Below are 22196 nucleotides of genomic sequence, written 5' to 3' on the forward strand. Positions count from 1 at the left end.
TGTTAAGTGATTTTTACAGTACAAGTGTACCTCATAAAAATATATTAAAACAAATTATATGAGCTTCCAATAACAATAAACTAAAGTAAGATTTTCATGAAAATTTATCATTTATTGAAAATCACTCAACACTTACTTTTCATTGTGTGACTCTGTGATATTAGGAATGGAAATGTACCCATAATAGTTTTTTTACAACAAATAAACCACATAATAATTATTTTATTTACAGTTAAACAACTTTACAATTGATCATAAATTACGATATAGACAAATTCTCGATCTGTTTGATAAGATCTATGTGCTTAAACTTATCTGGCTCATTGGTGAACTGTTCCAGAAGCTTCTTCTTTTCTGAATCTTCTTGTACATAGTACATTTGTAGTTGATTTGCCAGACATTGCGCCTCCTGTGCATTTATAACATTTTTATCATATTCTCCTCTCATAAGCACAATTCCTTTGTCAGCATCAAATTCATCATAATGGGTGATGTTTAAACATTCAGGAGCATTTTCTTTATGAACTTGATAGTATAGTAACGGTGTGAAATGTACAGTGTTTTGGGCAAATTGGCACATAATAAACTCGTAGCCCTGGCTGCGAGGAAGGGCAAATAGAAAAGTTGGATACTTTTTGGAATTTTCATTTAGTTTTATAAAGTCTTTTGAAGGAATAGTGGCTGCTATACAATATTTTTTTTCTTTATGGTATTCTTCCCAAATTGACTTAATTTCTTCGGCACTTTTATCCTTTATTAAATCTGTTTTCATAATCTTCTCTAAGGATTCTTGTTTAAATTGACCTGGTTCTGATAATTTTGATTTTGGTGTCAATAATTGAGAATACTGCCTTTCTGGTTGCTTGGGAGGATCAAATTTCTTCGTCTTCTGGTTAGCTTTTTCAATGCGGGCTTTAAATTCATTAGGGTCTTCTTTATGTAATTTGGCTATTTTTTCAGCATACTTGTCATAATAGGGATTACCTTTTAAGTCATCCACTACTTCTTGAAGGTTTCTTGGTGTTGTCATTATCGATTTTGTTGCAATTCGAAAAGATCCTCTATACAAAACAGTACGCATTAAAGACGTTAGATGCATTTTAGAACATCCAGCATATTTCTACAAAAAAATTGTTAGATTAAATATTCGAACAATAATCGTCTATACATACCAGCTAAAACAATTTTATGCTGCTTTACTTCTGCAGCAAATTCTTTCAAAAATAAATTACAGAAATTCAGATCCAACCTAGAATTAAATTCTTCTTTTTCATCAGTTTTTAATATGATAATTTAGCATGGCGGCGTTGCCAAGGACCACAAAATTCAATATAGTCATAATATATAATTTAACTTTAATTTGTTGATGAACTATTATATTATACTATGATTATAGTACCGATGATTTATATATTTTTTAATTATATTGTTAACCTTACGTAACATATAAATTACAATTGGACATGAAAATAAAGAGCTATTGCAGCTACCTTCTAGTTATGCAAAAGTAATACCAAAGAATATAGACGCTTATAGAAGAATTGTTCACTGTTATTTTTGAAAGTTAGCAAAAATGGGTCATAGATAAAGAAAAGTGGGTCGAGTGGAACGAATGTGTTGCACGTTGCAAGCCGACGGCCACGGCACCACGCTGTGAGTTTATGCAGCCACCCTCTTAAACCGTAACCAAATCGCCCATTTGAACTGCTCTTCTATAAGCGTCTATATTCTTTGGTAATACAGCCGCTTTCCAAGGTTTCTTTTCATCATAATACAAATAAATCAATTATATTATGATTATATAAATTATTACTGTTGTAAATCTAGATCTAGATGTTTTATAATTTAGTAGTTTAATCTTGGAGGAATTAACCATATTTAAACACAAAATTTTAAATGAATTGAAATGAAAATGAATAAAAAACTGGCCGTTGCCACAGAATAATAAACAATCCGTTGCTTCCATCTTATTAGTTTGTGTTGTGTGGTATATCCATAGAAGTTTCTAAAATTTCACTCATGGGATTAATTTTCACAAAACATAAAGTTCAAAAGGCAAATAATTCTTTTCGAGGTTAGGTCATAGTGAAACAGTGAAAGGTAAAGTATAAATTTATAATGTTATTTTATTTAAGGGTTCCAATTATTTTTAAGGCTGTAAACGTAATTTGTAGAATGTCAGGCAAGGGAACAATGGAACGTATAAAACAAAATGCCCAACTTGCTAAGCAAACAATAGATGAATTAAAAAATGAAGTAAGTTATTTATGAAACATTTTCTTATACTTATTTGTTGATAGTATTTCAATAATTATCAGAATTTTTGTTTTAGCTGAATATAATAAACAACGAGTATAACACCCTGTTAAGCAGGCAATTACAAGAAGAAAATGCTAAGCTTTTAGCAGCTGTTGAAGATGCGAAAAAGAAATTGATCCAATTGGAGGTTCAGAATGGAGTGAAACAAGTGCCAGTTCCAAATCAAATTGTAAATTCATCAGCAGTTGAAGCCCCCCAAAATGACATAAAAAAAGATGAACCTAAAGCCCCAGCAGAAGCATCCAAGCCCAAGAAAGAAAAGAAAGCACCAAAAGAACAAAAGGTTGCTGAAGAATTGCCCATAGATGTGGGAAGATTAGACTTACGCATTGGAAAAATAGAGGATATCAAAAGGCATCCTGATGCAGATACTTTGTATGTGCTGCAAATCAATGTTGGTGAAGAAAAACCTAGGACTGTTTGTTCAGGTTTAGTTAAACATATTCCAATGGAAGAACTTAGGGATAAAACAGTGGTGGCTCTTTGTAATTTGAAACCAGTGAAGGTATTTACTTATAATTTATTATTATATGTGTATATAGTTGTAGGCCTGTGAGCTAAAACTACTGCAGAAACAAAGTATCTGATGTATTAGTAGAAGTAATAATTCAAAATAATCTAATTACCTTCGAAAGGACAGGAAATGAAGTAAAAGTAATGAGCAAAAATTGAGTAGCTTTAGAACATATTAAAGAGATTCTTGCTAATACAACTGGCTGAAGGGAGTTCTTCTTGATACACCCTGATACCCTCTAAGGGAAGGGAGAAACATAATTATTTATACAAAAGATAAAACTGGAAAATGACAATCTTCAAAGTCTGTGTATCACTACTCTCAAGGACCATCTGCTGTGTTCAAGTTACTTTCTCCATTATTTCAATTAGATTAAAATCCAGAACAGCAAAAACAGGCTATTGGGATAAATTTGAAGACTACAGTCCTTATTGCTATGAAATATACTATTTTATATAGTGGTATTAGAAGAACTTCATCATGTAACACTAGAATCCTAGGCATGCTTTGACTGACTACAACTTTTTTCCAATTGGCTGTTCCAATCATCTATTAATCTGTACTTAAAATGGGATGTTCATTTTTTGAAGATCCGATCAGATTAGCAGTTATTAGGTCATTGAATATAATACATATGTGACAAAATTTAATCAAACTCTTCTCACATTTTTATCAGTAATCAATAATTTATTTATATCTTGCTTTTAAACATTGGATATCATTTTAGATGAGGGGAATAACTTCAGAAGCTATGGTAATGTGTGCGAGCAGTGAAGCTGGAGTAGAAACCCTAATACCTCCTGCAAACAGTGGACCAGGAGATTTAGTTACTTGTGAAGGCTATACAAGACAGCCTGATTCGGTGATGAATCCCAAAAAGAAGATTTTCGAAACAGTTGCTCCAGATTTACACACCAATGCTAATCTAGAAGCATGTTACAAAAATATTCCCTTCAAGGTAGAAGGCAAGGGAGTGTGTTACTCGAAAACATTAAAAAATGTACCAGTTAAATAAAAGTCTGGATATTTTTTTAAGTTTATTTAAAGTCAAATAAAATTATGATTATTAATACATTATTGGGTTTCATTTAAACCTGACCCGAAACATTCATTGAATTAATGGGAATCAACATATTCATTTATTTTGCTTTTGTTTAAAAATCAAACATTGAAAACATGTTTTGTTTATATAGTAAAACTTGATTCCTAGGAATCTAACAAAAGAGACAATATTATACAAGAATTTTAAGAAGTCTAAAAACTACTTTAATTAATTATTAAAATGTGCACTTGTAATTTATATAATAATATACATAAATATCACCATTGAACTGTCATTCTGAAGAGGCACTTCCCAGTGCTCACATGACACCTAGATAAAGAAAAATTTTATCAATTCTAATTTATTCTTTTACCAAAAAATATGCAAATGAGTAGTATTTTAGCTGTTTATTTTTATCCTGGTATATATGTTTATGTATTATATATATTTATATATCCATGTACAACCTGACAGCTTCGCAAAAACAAATATTCATTGCTATTGTTTTTATAATTTGGTTGTGTATATATTTTTTAAATGAATTTCATGAAAAATTTATGTTTTCTAGTACAGAAATAGTTTTCAAAAATGCTATTAAATATTAAAATGATCCAACCTGTAAATATTGTTTTTCTGACAAACATTTGTAAATTAATTCTTGACAGTTTATAGTTTACTTTACCTGGCTTTACTGGGATCAAGCATTTACTATACTTTAATTTATCATGAAAGTGTCAACTTCAACACATTTATTGCCGATCAGAACGGTCGATTTTTGATTGTTATAAAACATGCTGATGCAGAACATCAACTTTGTATACATTTTGTATAAAGGTTTTATAGTTACTATAATTGGTAACTGGAATGTTTTTTAACAGAACATTAATAAATCCTTCTGAAAGTTTATTATAAGCAAGCTATACTTGTTTATTTACTCTTCAAGGTAAATATACTTATTTTATATTTTAATTAGATTAGAATATGCTTAATTGTTACCGAAAATTGTACAATTTGTACACAAAATAAAGATAAAATAATCAATCCAGTGCAAAATTCAAATAATTTGTATAATAAAACCTTACAAACTAAGAAGTTTAAGTTGCTGCATGTGATACCGAAATATAGATAAAAATACTTTAGTTACTTGTACATAAATGTACTGTAATTTCTTAGTTATTCATTAAGAAACTCTTCTACTGAATAATATGGTCTTTCATATAGATAGGCTTTTGTAATTTTACAGAATTTGGAAAAGGATGTTCTTTTTGTAGAATATAACATACATTTATTTACTAACTCAGTGGACAGGATCGGTAAATAAACATCAAAGGTTGAATTTGTGGTGGAGTAGTCATGATTAGGTTTTGCTGGAAAAACGTGTAGGTGTTTATGAATTAACCAAACAGTTTCTAAAATATATAAAGGGGGAAGTATTAAAATTCTGTGATTTTTGAAGCAGCTTCTGCAATGTATTGTTCTTCTGAGGCAAAACAGATACCATATTGCTTTTTTTTGTAATTTAAAAATAACAGATTGGGCAGCTGTACTAGAACCCCAAAAAGGAAGACCACATCGAAGATGAGGCTCAAACAAAGAAAAATATGTTATTTGAAAGATGCTAAATTGATTTCCTTTGAAACAGATCTTATTGCATAGAAGGCTGAGGCTAGTTTCCTACTTAAAAAATAGAGATAAAGGGACCATTTAAAGTTGTTGTCTATAAAAATACTAAGAAATTTTACAGAAATAAAGATACTGATTTGGCTGTTTTTAAGAAGGATTGAAGAGCTCCTTTATAAGATAATGTCTATCTTATCCACGTTAAAAGAGAGTAAATTAGAGTCGGACCGGGCTTTGCAAGTAAATCAGAAGTTATAGTTGCAATAGTAGAGTGGCTCCAGGTGATCTTCAAAATGAAAAATTTTTCCATCGATTTTTAAATTAGTGATGTCAGTGAAAACAGTGGCAGTGTAAAGAATATTGTTTAGTGCTTGGTAAACCTCATGTAGCATAAAAACATAGCATCACTGGTACATTTATTAAATAAAAAGTCGAACTGATTTTGAGATAAAATGATGTTTTCAACAAGAAAGAACATAAGTTGGGCTTTTATAAGTCTCTCAGTAATTTTGGATAGTACCGGTAGTAAGGCAATAGGTCTATAGTTGCAGGCATTCGATTTTTCACCACCCCTATGAAGAATAATAATAATTGCTATCTTTAGGCACTTCAGAATTGTACCTTTTTCAATTATCTTTAATTTATTAGTGAGACCAGGACTTGCAACACATTTTTTGGGAGATTTGAGAAACATTTTATGGATACTCCATCAATACTACAGGAAGATTTGCTTTTGATACTATTGATTGTTTGGATCAGTTCAGATTTATCAACTGGTCTTATAAGCAATGAGTTCAAGACCTTTTTTGAAAAGGAGAAATAGAAAATGGGATCTTGTTGTGCTGGATTACTATTTTTAAACATATATGATTAAGCTTATAAAATAATTAAATTTACTATCAAATGATATTTATTTATATTTTATTATTAATATTTGTTCTGAATTTTTGTCATAAGTAACAATGTATGCTTTGTTAATACGTTAACAGGTGGCGTTAGGAGCAAACATAATTTATCGAATTTGTTTAAAATATAAAAAATAAATAAATACCAAAATTACTTTATTTAAATCTAAGTATATTGTTTAGCAGTACCACCTACTGTTCCAATTTTTTACCAATTCTTTTGATGGTTACCTTTCCTAGTTGATTACCGATTTTTATTGCGTTATATATAGCATATAAGACTCAAACTAAACAGATTTTAGTATACTAACGCCTGCCCCAATTTTCCAAAACAAAACAAGTCAATAATTTATTTACATTCAATAGGACAGAAAGAAAGGATATTTATAGGTTACTTAATTTTTTTTATAAATAAATCTATAACAATCATCGATATAATATACCAAGGATGGAGCCTATGAATAAATACTTGCGTCCAAAGTAGCTAGTGACAATGGCCGATTTTGTTTCCGGAATGTCAGTAGTGTACGAAAAAAAATTCCTTAGGTACATATATATGTACAATAATTATTTATTTTCGTTGTTATTTACTGAATATATTTGAATAAAAGATATAATGACATGTAACATTGTAAAAAAATTATTATTTTTACAACATAATATATATACAGGTTACAGGTACGTAGTTGCTCATCGCGCGCCACTGATGTGACTGGATGCAAAATATTAAAAATTTTACCAATTTATTGATTTACCAAAAAGAATACATTAAATTATTAACTTAACATATTATAATGTTACCTGTTTCAACATAAAAATATCGGGAAATAATTAATCACCTGTCAAATTCACGTCAGACATTGTAGCTAGTAATGTGACGTCAGTTACGTTGTCTATCAGCTACATATAAAAATACCAACATGTTACATCTCTTAGTATATTATACCTATGATAACAATAAATATAAACTATGTATAATCGTTTTCTATTTGATGCATTTATTACATTGTTTGGATCATAAATATGGTTTGCCAATCAAATATTAGCCATGAAATAACTACTCTTTGCATATTTTTCATTTGAAAAAGAGCCTTAAGAATTGGTAAAAATATACAACCTTTTGGGATCCAATTGTCGATCAATGTCTGTGAGATCTCTTACCCCTACTGCTACTATCTGACCTCGAGCGCCTTCTCCTCTTCCTGTCAGATCTTGAACTAGAAGGTGATCTTTTTGAATATCGGCTTCTAGTCGAACTTCTGGATCTTCTCGATTTGTCTCGCGATCGCGATCTTTTTGATCGTCTGTACGAAGACGATCTAGACCTGCGCGATCTGGAATATGATCTAAAAAAAAGTGAAAATAGTATATTGGGTATTTTTAGTTAAACGTTAAACGTCATCCAATTTGAACTTCTGTCATTTCTACACAACGTTGCCACAGTGTTGGGAGTAGAGTAAGGGCCGCTTTGGCCAGACAGGACGGGACATTTGAACTACTATGAAGTCAATGTCAGTAAGCGGTGAATCTGCATTACTGGCCGAGCATAAACCTGCGAAAACGGGAACAATGAAAATCTTGATATACAGTGTGTAGTCAGAATATTCTTTTGCGACATTTTAGGTTTTAAGGATGGGATTTAAGTCGGATCGTGACGTATGATAAATCACATGTTAAAGGATACCGAATATGTTGAGACATTAAAAACAAACATGGCAGCATTGCCAAAAGGGCATTACATCATATCTCCGTTGTTATTGGTCGGATTGGAGCGTGTGACGCGTTACATGAAAGGGGAAGATATAATGAATATATTAAGATAGAAAAAACAAACAAGGATACTACCAAAAGGACACTACACAGCATCTTCGTTATTAATGAACATATGACAGTATGGATAATAATTCACCCACTACGTAAATTTGCTTTGTTGACCTGTAAAAGGTCTCTGACTAAATTCAAAATAAAAAACTAGGCGAATTCTATCATATAACACATCAAATGAGACGACGTGAGACGTATAGTACATGTAATGTATATACCGTGTATATTTCCTATCTTTTCCAATTCTACCCTTAAATCCTAAAATGTTACAAAAGAATTTTCACTGCATATCAAGATTTTTACCTACTGGTTCCGGTCTTTCCTAAGGTTTATGCTCGGTCGGTAATGCAGATTCAATGCTTACCGACAGTGACGTCAGAGTAGTTTAAATGTCCCGTTCTGTCTCGCCAAAGCGACCCTTACTCTACTGTTGGGATAGTAGACAATGTAGGGAAATGTAAGGTTATGATTCTTATTATTATCAATTCATTTGTTTAGAGATCCTTGACGACAAATTGCAAAGACATAATAATGAAGATTTTGCATTATTACATTTAAATATTTTCTAAGTGATTTCAACTCTGCTGTTTCTAACACCCTTTTTGTCCTCTCTGTAACAGGTCGTGTTGGGACTATGAAACATTATGGGACAGAGCTAGAAGTACAGATATAGACGTAGATGCAAAGTGGAGACATCATGGACTAGGTAAGAAATAGAAAAGTGGAAAGGAACGATCATATAAGCGGAATGACAACAAATAGAGTAGTAAAGACGGCAAGAGACCGTTCCCCAATAGGAAGACCACGAAAACGATGGAACGACAACTTAGTGGAGGCACATTGAAAAACAAACAGTCATGTCTACATAAAAAGAAGAAGAAGAAATATTTAAATATAAATACCCACTGTAAATTGACAAAATACTCATGACTGCTACTTTAGGACCTTTTAAAACCCCAGTGATATAGAAGTTATTGTTTTTTGAATACTGAATGTTTTCTATAAATTTTATATCATTGTTGAGGTATTTTTAAGCAGTTGGATGTACTGTAGTGAAGTACAAATGTCAATAATGACGTGTAACGGTGTTAAACGGGAAAAATGTATAGAATAAAAACAGTGGTAAAACATAATTGTTTCTGAAAATAGAAAATTCATGTCATGTCATTGTAATAAACAGAACTAATGACAACTGTTTTCTTATCATAATTATTCTTACCTAGACCTCGATCGCTTAGAAGAAGACGATTTCTTCCTTGATCCTACAGAATCTCTTCTGTTCGGGCTATTCGAATCCCGTCTAGACCTCCTCGATGGAGGAGACTTCGACCAACGAGACGAAGCTACGCGGTGTCTTCTTTCGGGAGTGGGCGATCTCTTTTTAGATCTTTTGTATGAATTTTTCGATTCATCCGATGAAGAACTATCTTCTTGTGAAGATGAGGAACTGGATTGTGGTTTGTGTTTTTCATACACGGGGGACGCGTCTCTCGTATCGTGTTGGGAATATCTGCGATCTGAAAAACAGGAGGAGCGTGATTCGGTCGGTTTTTACTCTGACCTTGCAGTTTGTCGTTTCTCAGAAATCAAAGAAAAATATTTGCAAAGAACATTTTTAGGTAACAACTTTCAGAAATCGTGGTTGATTTTAATTCCACGGGTTTCAATTATCAAAAACATCACATTATATTACAGCTGGGGTTGATCATTACATCTTTGTCCAGCTTGTCCATTTACATCTTTGGTCGATTGTCTGATCTTTGGTCCCAGTTTACAAGCATTTCGTAGTTTTGGAGAATATAAATAGTTCCCTCGAAGTAGTCTACAGATTATTCTTCTAGTATACAAAGTAACAACTTATTCTCAACAAACATCTAAATTTACTAGTTTTAATCGGACGTTTAAAATTGACTTTAACTTATTTTCTATTAAAACAACAAACTGCAATATAAAAAAAGATCTACCAATAAAGAATCACTAACATTACTTTACCTCCAAGGCAAAAGTCAATAAGTCTATACACTAAATCAAATAAAAGCCTCGTTTACTTGCTCTAACGAATTTTCACTAAGTTATCGACATCACTTGTCAATTGCCAATTGTTTTTAATTCTGCTCGCAGTGCAAACACGCGAAAGTTGTGTCTCACGAAATGCCATAAAACACAACAATGGATTTTTAAAATACTGACCTTGACTTCTAGCGTCTACCTGTGAATCGTTATCGATGGATTCCGGACTTGGTGATCTGCTAGCGCTGCCCTCCTTCCGCCTTTCCGCTTCGTCTAACCTCTCTTCTATTTCTCGTTCGGTCTTTTGAAAATCGCTTACTTTTCGTTTGATCGTATTCTGAAATATATTTCATTTTAAATTCTGTCTATGTTTCATCGCTTTGCAGGATTTCAAAGTATAATTTATAAACAAAAAGAGAAATCAAACGATTTCTACCTGGCTTCTTCTATGTTGTATAATTTATAAATTTAATATTAAATTATAAGTCGCGAGCGAACATTAAAGGAAAATTTGATGTTACACCAACCAACCGGACTAACAGCCGGCCGGCAACTAACTTGATAGTTGTGCAGAGAAATTAAAAGTTATGATAAATGAATGTGGCAACACCAACCACATCATATTCAATGTAGATGAGATAAATTTGGCTTGGCTGTGACTTGGAAGTATAATTGGGTGACAGATTCCCTTTTTGAGGATTGATTTGGTCATCATTTGATACCTGAAGTCGAACATTATTGTCAATCTAAACAAATTCCATTTTAAAGTAATGGTAACCATCGACAATGCACCAAGTCACCCTCCTGCAATTTTAACCCACTTGTGAGTTAAATTTTTAGCTTACTTCAACCTATGGATCAGGGAGTCATTAAAACATTCAAAACTTATTATACCAGATCATCCCACACCTGTATTAAGTTATAAGAAAAACAATGAGCTCTCTGTTAAAGATGTTTGGAAACAATCCAATGTTTTAGATGCAGAGAAAATCATAGGAGAATTTTTTAATGAAATTTCACAAATAACATTAAATGATGTCAGCAAAAACTGTTCTTTTGTTCATCACTAACACTAAGGTGGAGTTAATAACGCCTGAGCCTGATGAAATTATTAATGCGACTAAAGAAGTTGTTAATATTGCTCAAATGTGTTCAATTGTTAGTATGGGTACTAATACTCTAAATAGAACTTTCCTCCATATTTTGTAAAAATATCAAATTTCATTGTTTTTGTCTACTTACCCTCAACTCATCATCAGAATCCCTGTAAACGCCTCTATCTTTCTCATCCTCTGAACTACTTCCTGAATCGTCTCCTCCATACATACCCAGTCCTATCATTTGTATTATTGTTGAGAAAATGAGATATGATATGTTGGAAATAAAGTTAAATTGCCCAAAGATTACAATGAGCTGGTCCAAGTACAGGTAAACAGAACTTTTAACATTTAAACTTTACAAAAACACTCAGTTTTTAGAAAAATTCAATTATGTGATTCTGACAGATGCTGAGTCAATCTTTCTTCTTTTTTAAAAGGATGCTAGGAATCGCTTAGACCAGTGATTCCCAAAGTAACTAAATTACAACTTATTCCATAAAACCTTAAAAAACTGGGACTCAAATACCATGAAGAAAAAATGGGCATAACTTTATGAAGGACTGTTAAAATATGAACAAAATTCTGCATATTTCTTACTCATTATCTATATTAAAAAAATAATTTGTTTCAGAATATTTCGGTTTGAAGGAAAAAAACCATGATGCCTTGCCAGACACATATCTCAATTAAAGCACAGAAAACTGCTAACATTTTTTTTCCAATTAGCTAATGGGTAAACATTACAACTTAAGTATCCAATTTTCAGGTTTGAGATGACCTGAAAAGAATAAATGATAAAATGGATTGCAACTGACACAATAGAACACAGGGTAATGACTGGGTTAACAACAGTTTTACTAAATACAGAAAAAAAAACATATTATAAAGCTAACTATAGATAAAAAAAGGAATCATCATTGTACTTAAAATATCTTGAACTGCTCTTAATCAAAATTTGTTTTACTTAAAATGAACAAACCTGAATTATTATTGTAAAAGAACTGTGTAGCTGTACTTGAAAATATCTCAAAAATAATAAAACTAAAATGGATTACTTACCGAGTCGACCTCTAATGGTGGCACCACTGCTGGGTGCTGTGGCTGCTTCTGAAGCTGAAGTTAACAACAAATTTAACAAACTTATACCATATATACCCTGCTAACAATCTTACGAAGTAATAACATTGAAAAAAATAGCCATCTGGATGAAACACACCCTAAACATGTTTTTATTAAAACAAGTAAGAAAGTTACAAAAAATAAAAATGCCCTATATTGTACAATACCTTTGCGATTTTTAACAAAACGTTGCAATTCCTCTTTACACACTGCTTCTATTTGGCGATTTGTTACATTTAGTAATATTTCAGTCATTGTCCTTCGCACTTTCAACATCTAAAAATATTAAAGATAACATGATGTGATATTTGAAATATAGTATTTGTTGTACCAATTCTTCCTGTGTTAAGGGCATTGGTTCTGGAGTCTTATTCTTTTTTTTCACTTTGTTTTCATTATCAGAGTTTTCTCCATCACTTTCCTATAAGAATAAAATTATTGTATTTCAGATCTTGATAAACTTTTATTAAAATTGATTGATTTAAGATTGATCTTTTCCAATCACTGAATTCATTTTTTGCATTGAAATAAATATATTTCACATAAAACAGATGTAGATTTCATAAAGACTTATTTTTACAGAACTTATGAACAAAAATAAACTTACAAATCTGCTTTTTTGTCTTTCTTTCATTGTAGATTTTAAAATTTCCATAGTTTCTTTATTAGAATGTTTAGTTTGTTCCATATATGATTCCCTCTCTTCTTTCTCCTTCTGCTTTTCAATTTGCTTTAATTTCTCCTTCTCCATTTTTTCCAACCCTATTGTTTAAGGATATATTAAAATACTGAATATATTTTATAAAGACAACTACAATCAATATAAAGCTCTCATAGACCAATATCTAAATTAAACTGCTTACCTTCCCTGATCCAGGCTGGTAATTGCTTTCTCTTAGCAGTATCCAAAGATGCAGGAGTTACTGTGCCTGCATCAATTGGTGAAACTGGCATAGGGGGGATGGCTGTAGATTGTCTAAGAGGTACATTCACTTTGCTATACCTTTTGTTATGTGGTTTTATATGTTTGGAAGAAGTTGAAGAGCTGTTCCAATAATGAGAACTATTAGAATTTGAGTTACTGTAACAAAATATAATATTTAATAGTCAGAACTTGATTGGTGTACATTTACATTAAAAAAATGTTAAATCATATTAATTATTAATACTTTTTTTAAGTCTTTGCAAATACAACACAGCAGGTTTATAGTCCCTAATATATGACAATACATTGGTGTAAAACATAGACTAAAGTGTTCTTTTCCAAAAAGTTTTTGTAGGTGAAATATTATTCTTTTCAGACAATGTAGAATTTACCTGCCAAAGGGCACCGCATTATCGGTAACAGTTTCAGGAGGTTCAGCATATGAATTAACAGGAGTAGGTAACAATGGTGCTTTCAATCCACTAATTGTTGGAGCAGGGGGTGGAACTGGAGAAGTCCAACTATTATTCCAATTCCACGATTGGTTTTGTGTATTCCAATTCCAGGCTTCCGTTCCTGGTGTTGGAGGACCCTCATTAGAATTCCACGTCGGTGGAGGCGGCGGTTCTTTATCGTTTTCTGGATCTGGTTCCTTTTCTCGGTGAGCTTTTTTCTTGCTAGGGACTACAGGGGGTTCTGTGGGCATCGGAGGCGGACCTGCCTCTTTCATCATAATCCATTGCTGTGCTAAGACTGCCCAATCAACTTGTTCACCCGGTACGTTTTGAAAAGATGCTGGATTAAGCGGCCACTGAGCATACTTTTGGGACTCGTTAGAATCGCTTCCTGAATACATTACAATTTCGGTAATTCTACGCTGGTATTAACAAGAAACCTATTAATAATCTAGAAATTGAAAAAGAAACATTTCATTGAAATGGAAGCACTACAAACCCCATCGGCAAAATTCTACTTTTTCGATCTGATTTGACATTTGAAACTGACATAATTTTCAAAGTTCACAAAATTAAAAACAAGGATGATAAGGAATTGTAAAATATTTTAAGGTATATCATATTACAGGAGAGTTGAATTATTTGCAAATTTTAATTGATTTTCATAAATATATTATTGCAATTTGTGCTATGATTAGTGAAATTTGCTTAAATTTAAAACTCGCCAAAAACTAGCTTTTATCAGTAAAGCCAACATTACACAAATGAAAATAATTAAACACTCAAAAACTTACCGCCCAACTAACCCTCATCTTATTATCGATCGTAGATAATTTTAAACGTAAATATTTCTGACGAAGACGATACAAACATTAATCGCACAATGTTGAAAATGAATGTTTCTTTAACCTTCGAAGTCTTGCTATACTTAAATTCCTACTACTTTGGATTATTCGCCATTTGTGAAATATGCATGATATCAGTAAAGTATTTTAGCTTTATCGGCTTGGACCATTATTCTACTGATTTTGGTGTATTAATAGGAGTATGTTTTATAGAAATCTTACGAGTATTACTAGCTAGTAGAGGAAATCTGACAGAAAGAAGTAAGTGTTTCATTGTTAATTGTTAACACGTATAGGTAATTTGAAAATATTTCCAGAATGGCCAGTCATTGTAGCTATTTTATTAACAATTCCGTCAGTATTGGGAGTAGTCTATTTAATGATGTGGCAAAGTGAGATATTAAGGTTTGAATATGTTATTTGTGGGATGCAATTAGGATTTTGTGTAGCCGAAATTGTAACTGGAATAATGTGTCTTTTTTCCTGCTGCCAAACACCAGAATATTATTAAAACAATTTTATATGTATATTTTTACTAATAAAGAAATATTAAAACAATCTGTATTATAATATTCTTGATTATTTATTTATGATTTGTCATTTTAAAATTTAATTTACCACGGCCTTTGTCTCATTAAGGTTAACAGCTAAAGCAGATAATGTTTTGAGGTTAAATATAATTTTCCAGCAGTTTTCAACACTGAGCACAAAAATAATCAATAAAATATCAGTACAGCCAACACATAACGTTGTGGAAATGTCAAAATAGTAAACAATCACATTATTTAAACTTTTTGATTTCGACAAAATCCAAAATGTCTTCAAATGTTACAGCTTTAGATTTTCCAACGATATGTCGATTCTGTTTAAAAAAGGAATATTCGAAAGGCATATTTGAAGTACCTGAGTACCTAACATTGATTCAGAACATAACTAATTTAAAGGTACAGTGTTTATTATAAATTTCCTATGATTTGCTTAATTTATAAACCTACTTAGAAGTAATACAAGTATTGAAATGGGGTTATAAAAATTAAAAGCATTAGAACTATGTTTTATATATACTTTATATATATATATATATATATATATATATATATATATATATATATATATATATATATATATATATATATATATATATATATATATATATATATATATATATATATATATATATATATATATATATATATATATATATATATATATATATATATATATATATATATATATATATATATATATATATATATATATATATATATATATATATATATATATATATATATATATATATATATATATACTTTATTCTTATTTTTTTATTTAAAACTGTTTCAAAATATATATAGGTACCTTGAACATACTTCGATTTTTATTATGGTTACTGAGACATTGCTGCTGCTAGTAAATTAGTAAATGAAAATATGAACTGAATATATGGATATATTGTTTTGTTTTTAAATGTTGTAATTCTTTCTTTTCCTTATTCAGGTTCAAGAAAATGATGGCTTTCCAAAACATATATGCCAGCATTGTTTAAACAAACTAAGAGATATTTCTGAATTTGTTCAAATGTGCATCGGAAGCAATGATATTTTACTACATATACATGAAAATAACAAAATTAAGAATGAGTTACTAGAAACAACATTGAATGATACTGGATTGTTAGTTGAAAATGGAAATGATAGTGACGTATCACTGAAATCAGAAGTGTATTATCCTGATCAAGTCTATTCGGATTCAGAAAATGAGGAACCTAAGCCAAAAAAGGTTACCTGTAAATCATGCCAAACATCATTTAAATCTTGGTATAATCTACAAGTTCATCAAAAGAAAGGATGTCCAATGTTCGATGTTAAAAAAGTTGAATATATATGCCTGATATGTGATTGGGTGGGTGATACAAAGTCTGCACTAAGGAACCATGAAAGGAAGGAGCATACAGAGATTGTGGAGATTTCTGCAGGACTAACTAAAAAAAAGTGGAAATGTGCAATATGTTGCAAATTATTTACTAAAAAAATTGATTTACAAAGACATAGAAGGGTACATACAGGCTTAAGACCATTCATTTGCAAACTTTGTGAGAAGGGCTTTACACAAAAGAGCACACTCGAGAGGCACATGAGTTCTCTACATTCGAATCAAGAAGAAAAATACAATTTTGAGTGTTACATTTGTGAAAGAAAGTTTGTGAGAAAGGATCATTTAGAAGCACACATGCATAATGTGCATATCAAAAGACAGAATGATGAACCACTGGAAATTGAATATTATACGAGCTCTAAAAGTTGTAAATTGTGCTCCAAATCATTCAGTATATTTTCTTATTTACACAACCACCTTATGATAGTGCATGAAGAGACAAAACCTCCAAAACCAAAACCTAGAGAAAAGAAAATAAAATTCGAACATTCCTCAAATCTGTGTAGTATTTGTGGAAAATCATTCGAAAAGAGAAAAACTTACCAGATGCACATGAATAGAAAACATTCAGAGAAGAAATATGAACAGAAACCCAGAAAAGTTGTAGCTAAAAGGGATAAATTTCAGTGTTGGCATTGTGGGAAGATATTTACCACTCAGTCTAATCTTACAGTAAGTACAATATATTTGTAATTTAGTGCATTTAGTGTAACAGTGTGTTAGTAAATAAGTGCGATAAACTTCAGGGGCGATTCTGCATGAAAAATAATGACGGTTTACTATATAAATGTATGTCCTGGAATCTAGGGAAACATTTAAATGTTTGGTCTCGCTCTAGCTTTGTTTTAAAGGTGTGCTAATAGATATTTTATAATTTTAACTACCTACAAACTATTAACGACACAATCGAAAGCAATCGCTGGGGCCCAATACAATATTTTCCAATTCCAGTACTCCCGGTCTAAGTCACTGCCTTGCACGCAATTCTTAATTCAATATGTATTATTTTAATTTTTCAATCATTCAGCAGCATGGTATATATCAGTCTTCGTCAAGGAAGTATCAGTCAATTGAGGAATGACTGAGGACCAAAAGTAATGACAGGAGGAAATTGGCTGTGGGGTTTTTGTTTTGATTCGATCGGCCGGCGGTCGATTCTAGGAACTAGCGGGATTCGGTCTTTCAATACTTTGAAGTGATTGAATCAAAACTAACAAATCAATCGCGATTGATACAACACTATCCTAGATTGCTTCTTTCTGAGATACAGGGTCTTCAAATTGTTCTTATAAACTGCTGATTTATTTATGTCTCTAAAACTGGTTGGGATATCCAAATGAACTTCTCCAGAACCAGGATCAACTCATAAGACTCCATGTATTTGCAAACTGTCACTATGTTAACTATAGTGTCGTGTCCCATGAAGTTTGTCGCACTAATTTACTAACACCCTGTACAAGTTATAGTACTACTGTTTGCTGTACTGCATGTTTTGTGTTTTTTTCTTCCTTTAAACTATTATCTCTCTGTTTGATTAGTATAGAAACTTCTCATGCACACTCCTCACTGTTGTATGGAAGTCAGAACTTAAGTTTGAATGATGGTTGACATTATATTGGCTATACAATATATAAAATCATATGATTCTATTTTTGTATCTTTTCAGGTACATATCCGCATCCATACTGGAGAAAAACCGTATCAATGTGGATTTTGTGCTCAAAAATTTGCTGCTTATTCCAGTTGGCACGAACATGAAAATATTCACACTGGAAAAAAACCTTTCCAATGTGTGCATTGCAAGAAAGCTTTCAAGCAAAGAGGATCGTTGAGGAAACATATGAGGTCATCTGTACATAGAAAACCAGTAGAAGAAATGATATCACCAGAACTTCATAATATGGGACAAATAAATTCACTTTAAAATAATGTAAAAGAGGTTTTTTACAGTTAAAAATACACATAGTATGTTCAAAATGTGGAAGAGGACCCGTTGGAGTAAATAATGAAGAATTATGTAATATGTTTTTTATTACAAGTAACAACGATATTTTAATATGTTTATATGAGACAGTAATGTTAAATTCATAATCTGTCTTTTTAAGGCTGTACTTAATAGTAAGTACTTCAATTTATAATATGAAAAGTATTTACACTTAAAATAATTTTTATTTTATTTAGACTGCATAAAAACTACCACTGTAACAATTGTACAGCAAGGAATAGACCTTAGGTTTTGTGTATATACTTAACAATTTTTAGAAGTATTATTTTTTGATACAAATTTTATAGCAATGATATTTTAAACTTTTATTGTGGATTGTGATTTTAGAGTATTGTTTATTTTATATTTATTGTAGAAAATTATTTATTATTTATGTGTGTATGATTGTAGGAATTGATTAATAAACATAAATTAATAAAATAATGTGTTCCTCGAATCAATACCAAATTAATAATACCTGAAATGGAATGGATGGACCCATGGAATATGGAATCACCTCTTGCTCTTACTTGATAGAATACAAGTAAACATAGTAAACAATAAACAAGTAAACAGTAATCACTGTGTTGCATATTCAGCAAATATATTTATTATTTTGCCACGTTTTGCTGAATATTAATTTTCTTTAGAACATTTCAAATACCCACTAAATCAATGCCATCTTTGATAATGATTGTCTCGGTTGATTTTATTTTATATAAGAAAATAGTATCTATAAAACTCAAACCATTGATTAAACCTACACATAACTACAAACTGTATAGTAATTTTTAATCAATGCCCAAACTAAAAGAAATTAATTACTCAATCAAAACAAATTCACTCATACGCGGTTGGAAATGTTATGATCTGCAATGTCCAAATCATTTTTCGCATTAATTCCACGTTTGAAATTTCTCAGGGTTACCTATTGTAGATATACTTAAAATTAATACATTTCCATTAAGTACGGTAATATCATAAGAATTATTATATATCCTCGTCTTGGAAATTGATTGCTTTACTATTTCCATACTCCAACAGGGTAAAGTTAAAAAGCTTAGAGTAGGGAATTCTACTCGTCATCGAGTAGAATTCCCTACTCTAAGTTAAAAAGTAATAGGTTTGGCAAATACGCTTTGAAATTTTGTGATTTTTGTGAAAAATAACATTGCTACATCTGGTATACACTATTTCTCATTATTTTCTAGTGATCCTTACTTTAAGGCAAAATTGAAACTCGGCAACCAGTAAATGTACGTTGCTAAATTTAAGAGACTATAAATTGTTCTTAATTTTTATTTTTTAAGCTTCAGCAAATTATAGATGCAAATGAAACATGTTTTTATGTACTAGAGCTTGTTTCAGTTTTCTAAACAAACAATATTTATCACTAATTTAGTCAAATACCATTCTCAAAAATAATTAATGATCATAGTTCTTCTAAATATAGGTTCCATGTTAATGTTCTGGCCTGGAGATTTAGTGGGCAAGTTAGTAAATATTTGTGACGTCACACTTTTGACATAAAAGGAGACTACGAAAAAATGCCTATAATAAATGACAGTAAATAGACCAACTTTTTAACATAACAATAATAATGACAGAGTAATAACAAATATTTGACGTTTAGAACCAGCCTTCAATCTTGAAAATAGAGACAAATTATCATAGACAAGTTAATTAAGAAAACTAACATTATTTTCCCAAACTGTTTCAGCAATGTGTATTAAGCGTATATAAAAGGTACATTTCTTTAAATGTATTAAATAATTTTTTTAATAAAATAATTGCAGATGGAAGGTAGACTTAGGAAATGGAGAAGCAAACGAGACTTTCTAAAACTTTTGCAGTCTCGAGAAACTAACGCAGAAACATCTAAATTTTTCAAGCAACATTCACAGTTTACAGATAGCTTAATAAAGAGACTGGGACTGGAGTTTGAGCTACTAGGCCATCAAGGTTGTGTGAACTGTTTGGAGTGGACTCCCAATGGAGAGTAAGTTTTTATGATTTATGTTATCTTTCGTTCTTAATTAGTTATCTGTGTATCTTTAGTACTAAGGACAGTCAAATTAACTTGTTTAATGATAAAAATGTAATATTTTTATAACTTTACAAGGCAATACATAAGATATCTTTTTGGGGTGTTATTCAATGTGATTTAATAAATAATTTATCCTTAGAACTGTTTAGAACAGTGTGAAGAAACTATTGTAGGCCAGAATGATCATCAACCTCCAATGAGGATATAGCAAGGGAAGAAGATTATTGGCATTTTGTCTTTTTTATGATATTAAAAATAAGCAGTATAATAAAGTAAAAAATATACCTGTTTTGCATTCCCAAATTTGTTATTTTTTAGAGTATTTCAACCTTTTCAGTGAGAGTTGTATTAGCTACACTTTTGCCAAGTACTAATTGAAACTACAAATATAATCTACTGATCTTACTTTTTTATTGCTATAAACTATAAATAGTCAATAAAAATGTTAATGATACATAGACAAATCATGAAATATGACGTCATAGATTTATGCCGCATAAGGTGTTTATTAATTTATATTTAAATGGGAATAAGCCACAATTAAAGGTTAAAATATGTTTATTGACGTTTCAATTTCCACTTCGGAAATCGTTCTCAAAATACAAACATTAGTAAATTAAACAAATTTTGTTTTTTGTTACTTATTGAAAAATTCTTCTAATAATTTAATTTTATCTGACTCATCTATATTGACAATTCAGACATAACTTATACATTTTAAAGTAGACAACTTTAAAATGATATTGCCAATATTGTTGAGTTGCGTTCCTGGGACGACTTTACTTATAAGATAGTTCATTCGATTACATGAAATCAACTTTAACTTGAGAATATCCGTCAGAAAAGATCATAACATGTAATTCGTCTTTAAAAAGACAAATTTTTGAGACAGTTTCCTTGGGAAGCCCCAAGGAAACAGAACAAGAGTAAGGCCCCGTAAAAGATGTATAGACGACATAGAGAGGGATCTTAAAACCATGAACATCAGGCAGTGACGAAGGAAAGTATCCGACAGGGCAGAATAGAAGAACATTGTTAAGCAGGCCAAGACTCACAATGGGTTGTAGCGCCATTAGAAGAAAAAGAAGAGGGATAAATGAATGTAATTGGTATATACCTAAACATAAAGAAAAGATATTATTTAATGAAATAAAAAGTCTATTTTTTAGTATTCATCATAAGTGGCTCGACAATCCGTTGTGGATCTTGGCCTCTCACAAAGAATTCGCCACTACTGTCAATTCCTGGCAACTTCCCTCCATATTCTAACCCTTAGGATCTGTAGGTCTTCTTCCACATCATCAATCCATATGATTTGTGGCTGTCCTCTGCTTCTTGTGCCCTCTGGTTTTGAAAATGTTAATCTCTTCGTGTATTCTTGATCTGACATCCTAGCAATGTGTCCAGCCCATCTAAGCCTCTGCTGTTTTTAGTATTAATAACACAAATTTTTATTGATACAGTGAAGGTAACAGGAAACTGGATGGAATGCAATGTAAGAGGATAAGATGTAAAATGTTAGATAATGATTATCACAAGATATATTATGTGT

The 22196-nt window shown here is 31.0% G+C and overlaps 6 protein-coding genes across 7 annotated transcripts in view; 4 read left to right on the plus strand and 2 right to left on the minus strand.

Moving 5' to 3' along the window:
* Positions 1-202: 202 nt before the first annotated feature.
* On the minus strand, positions 203-1313 carry LOC140435312 (ATP synthase mitochondrial F1 complex assembly factor 1). The gene is made up of 2 exons (XM_072524151.1): positions 1173-1313; positions 203-1120 (listed from the first exon to the last, which is right to left on the minus strand). Exon 2 carries the CDS (start codon positions 1097-1099, stop codon positions 260-262), a length of 840 nt encoding a protein of 279 aa, XP_072380252.1. The 5' UTR covers positions 1100-1120; positions 1173-1313; the 3' UTR covers positions 203-259.
* Positions 1314-1950: 637 nt separating this feature from the next.
* AIMP1 (aaRS-interacting multifunctional protein 1) lies at positions 1951-3907 on the plus strand. 2 transcript variants are annotated; one of them, XM_072524154.1, is made up of 4 exons: positions 1951-2100; positions 2175-2256; positions 2333-2824; positions 3561-3907. In XM_072524154.1, exons 2-4 carry the CDS (start codon positions 2176-2178, stop codon positions 3846-3848), a joined length of 861 nt encoding a protein of 286 aa, XP_072380255.1. In that variant the 5' UTR covers positions 1951-2100; position 2175; the 3' UTR covers positions 3849-3907. The 2 variants fall into 2 exon arrangements, with proteins under 2 accessions (XP_072380255.1, XP_072380254.1); XM_072524153.1 differs by having other exon boundaries at positions 1964-2100; positions 2155-2256.
* Positions 3908-3927: 20 nt separating this feature from the next.
* On the minus strand, positions 3928-14380 carry LOC140435313 (uncharacterized). The gene is made up of 11 exons (XM_072524152.1): positions 13771-14380; positions 13317-13534; positions 13061-13215; positions 12785-12874; positions 12621-12729; positions 12394-12447; positions 11477-11568; positions 10415-10571; positions 9444-9741; positions 7518-7746; positions 3928-4205 (listed from the first exon to the last, which is right to left on the minus strand). The coding sequence occupies exons 1-10, from the start codon at positions 14232-14234 to the stop codon at positions 7539-7541; spliced, it is 1845 nt and encodes a 614-aa protein (XP_072380253.1). The 5' UTR covers positions 14235-14380; the 3' UTR covers positions 3928-4205; positions 7518-7538.
* Positions 14381-14600: 220 nt separating this feature from the next.
* Positions 14601-15236, plus strand: LOC140433604 (transmembrane protein 216-like). The gene is made up of 2 exons (XM_072521587.1): positions 14601-14939; positions 14996-15236. Exons 1-2 carry the CDS (start codon positions 14717-14719, stop codon positions 15187-15189), a joined length of 417 nt encoding a protein of 138 aa, XP_072377688.1. The 5' UTR covers positions 14601-14716; the 3' UTR covers positions 15190-15236.
* A 116-nt stretch (positions 15237-15352) lies between these two features.
* Positions 15353-19042, plus strand: LOC140433603 (uncharacterized). The gene is made up of 3 exons (XM_072521586.1): positions 15353-15622; positions 16176-17285; positions 18280-19042. Exons 1-3 carry the CDS (start codon positions 15494-15496, stop codon positions 18535-18537), a joined length of 1497 nt encoding a protein of 498 aa, XP_072377687.1. The 5' UTR covers positions 15353-15493; the 3' UTR covers positions 18538-19042.
* Positions 19043-20204: 1162 nt separating this feature from the next.
* LOC140435317 (WD and tetratricopeptide repeats protein 1-like) overlaps positions 20205-22196 on the plus strand; it is a 32006-nt gene continuing 30014 nt past the window's right edge. The window contains exons 1-2 of the mRNA XM_072524156.1: positions 20205-20343; positions 20394-20596. Coding sequence (XP_072380257.1) covers positions 20394-20596 — 203 coding nt within the window. The 5' untranslated portion in view covers positions 20205-20343. The remainder of the gene's footprint in view (positions 20344-20393; positions 20597-22196) is intronic.

The sequence above is a fragment of the Diabrotica undecimpunctata genome, chromosome 2 (genome assembly GCF_040954645.1).
Source record: "Diabrotica undecimpunctata isolate CICGRU chromosome 2, icDiaUnde3, whole genome shotgun sequence".
NCBI lineage: Eukaryota > Metazoa > Arthropoda > Insecta > Coleoptera > Chrysomelidae > Diabrotica > Diabrotica undecimpunctata.

Bases quoted from the DNA above. Each gene is read 5' to 3' on its own strand.
- LOC140433603 (XM_072521586.1), top strand. From the start codon at position 15,494: ATGTCTTCAAATGTTACAGCTTTAGATTTTCCAACGATATGTCGATTC. The intron at 15,623-16,175 runs GTACAGTGTTTA...TTCCTTATTCAG, and splicing joins AGAACATAACTAATTTAAAG to GTTCAAGAAAATGATGGCTT. The intron at 17,286-18,279 runs GTAAGTACAATA...GTATCTTTTCAG, and splicing joins CCACTCAGTCTAATCTTACA to GTACATATCCGCATCCATAC.
- AIMP1 (XM_072524154.1), top strand. From the start codon at position 2,176: ATGTCAGGCAAGGGAACAATGGAACGTATAAAACAAAATGCCCAACTT. The intron at 2,257-2,332 runs GTAAGTTATTTA...TTTTTGTTTTAG, and splicing joins TAGATGAATTAAAAAATGAA to CTGAATATAATAAACAACGA. The intron at 2,825-3,560 runs GTATTTACTTAT...ATATCATTTTAG, and splicing joins GTAATTTGAAACCAGTGAAG to ATGAGGGGAATAACTTCAGA.
- LOC140435313 (XM_072524152.1), bottom strand. From the start codon at position 14,234: ATGTATTCAGGAAGCGATTCTAACGAGTCCCAAAAGTATGCTCAGTGG. The intron at 13,216-13,316 runs GTAAGCAGTTTA...CTTAAACAATAG, and splicing joins ACCAGCCTGGATCAGGGAAG to GGTTGGAAAAAATGGAGAAG. The intron at 11,569-12,393 runs GTAAGTAATCCA...TACAAATGATAG, and splicing joins CACCATTAGAGGTCGACTCG to GACTGGGTATGTATGGAGGA.
- LOC140433604 (XM_072521587.1), top strand. From the start codon at position 14,717: ATGTTGAAAATGAATGTTTCTTTAACCTTCGAAGTCTTGCTATACTTA. The intron at 14,940-14,995 runs GTAAGTGTTTCA...AAATATTTCCAG, and splicing joins AGGAAATCTGACAGAAAGAA to AATGGCCAGTCATTGTAGCT.
- LOC140435312 (XM_072524151.1), bottom strand. From the start codon at position 1,099: ATGCATCTAACGTCTTTAATGCGTACTGTTTTGTATAGAGGATCTTTT.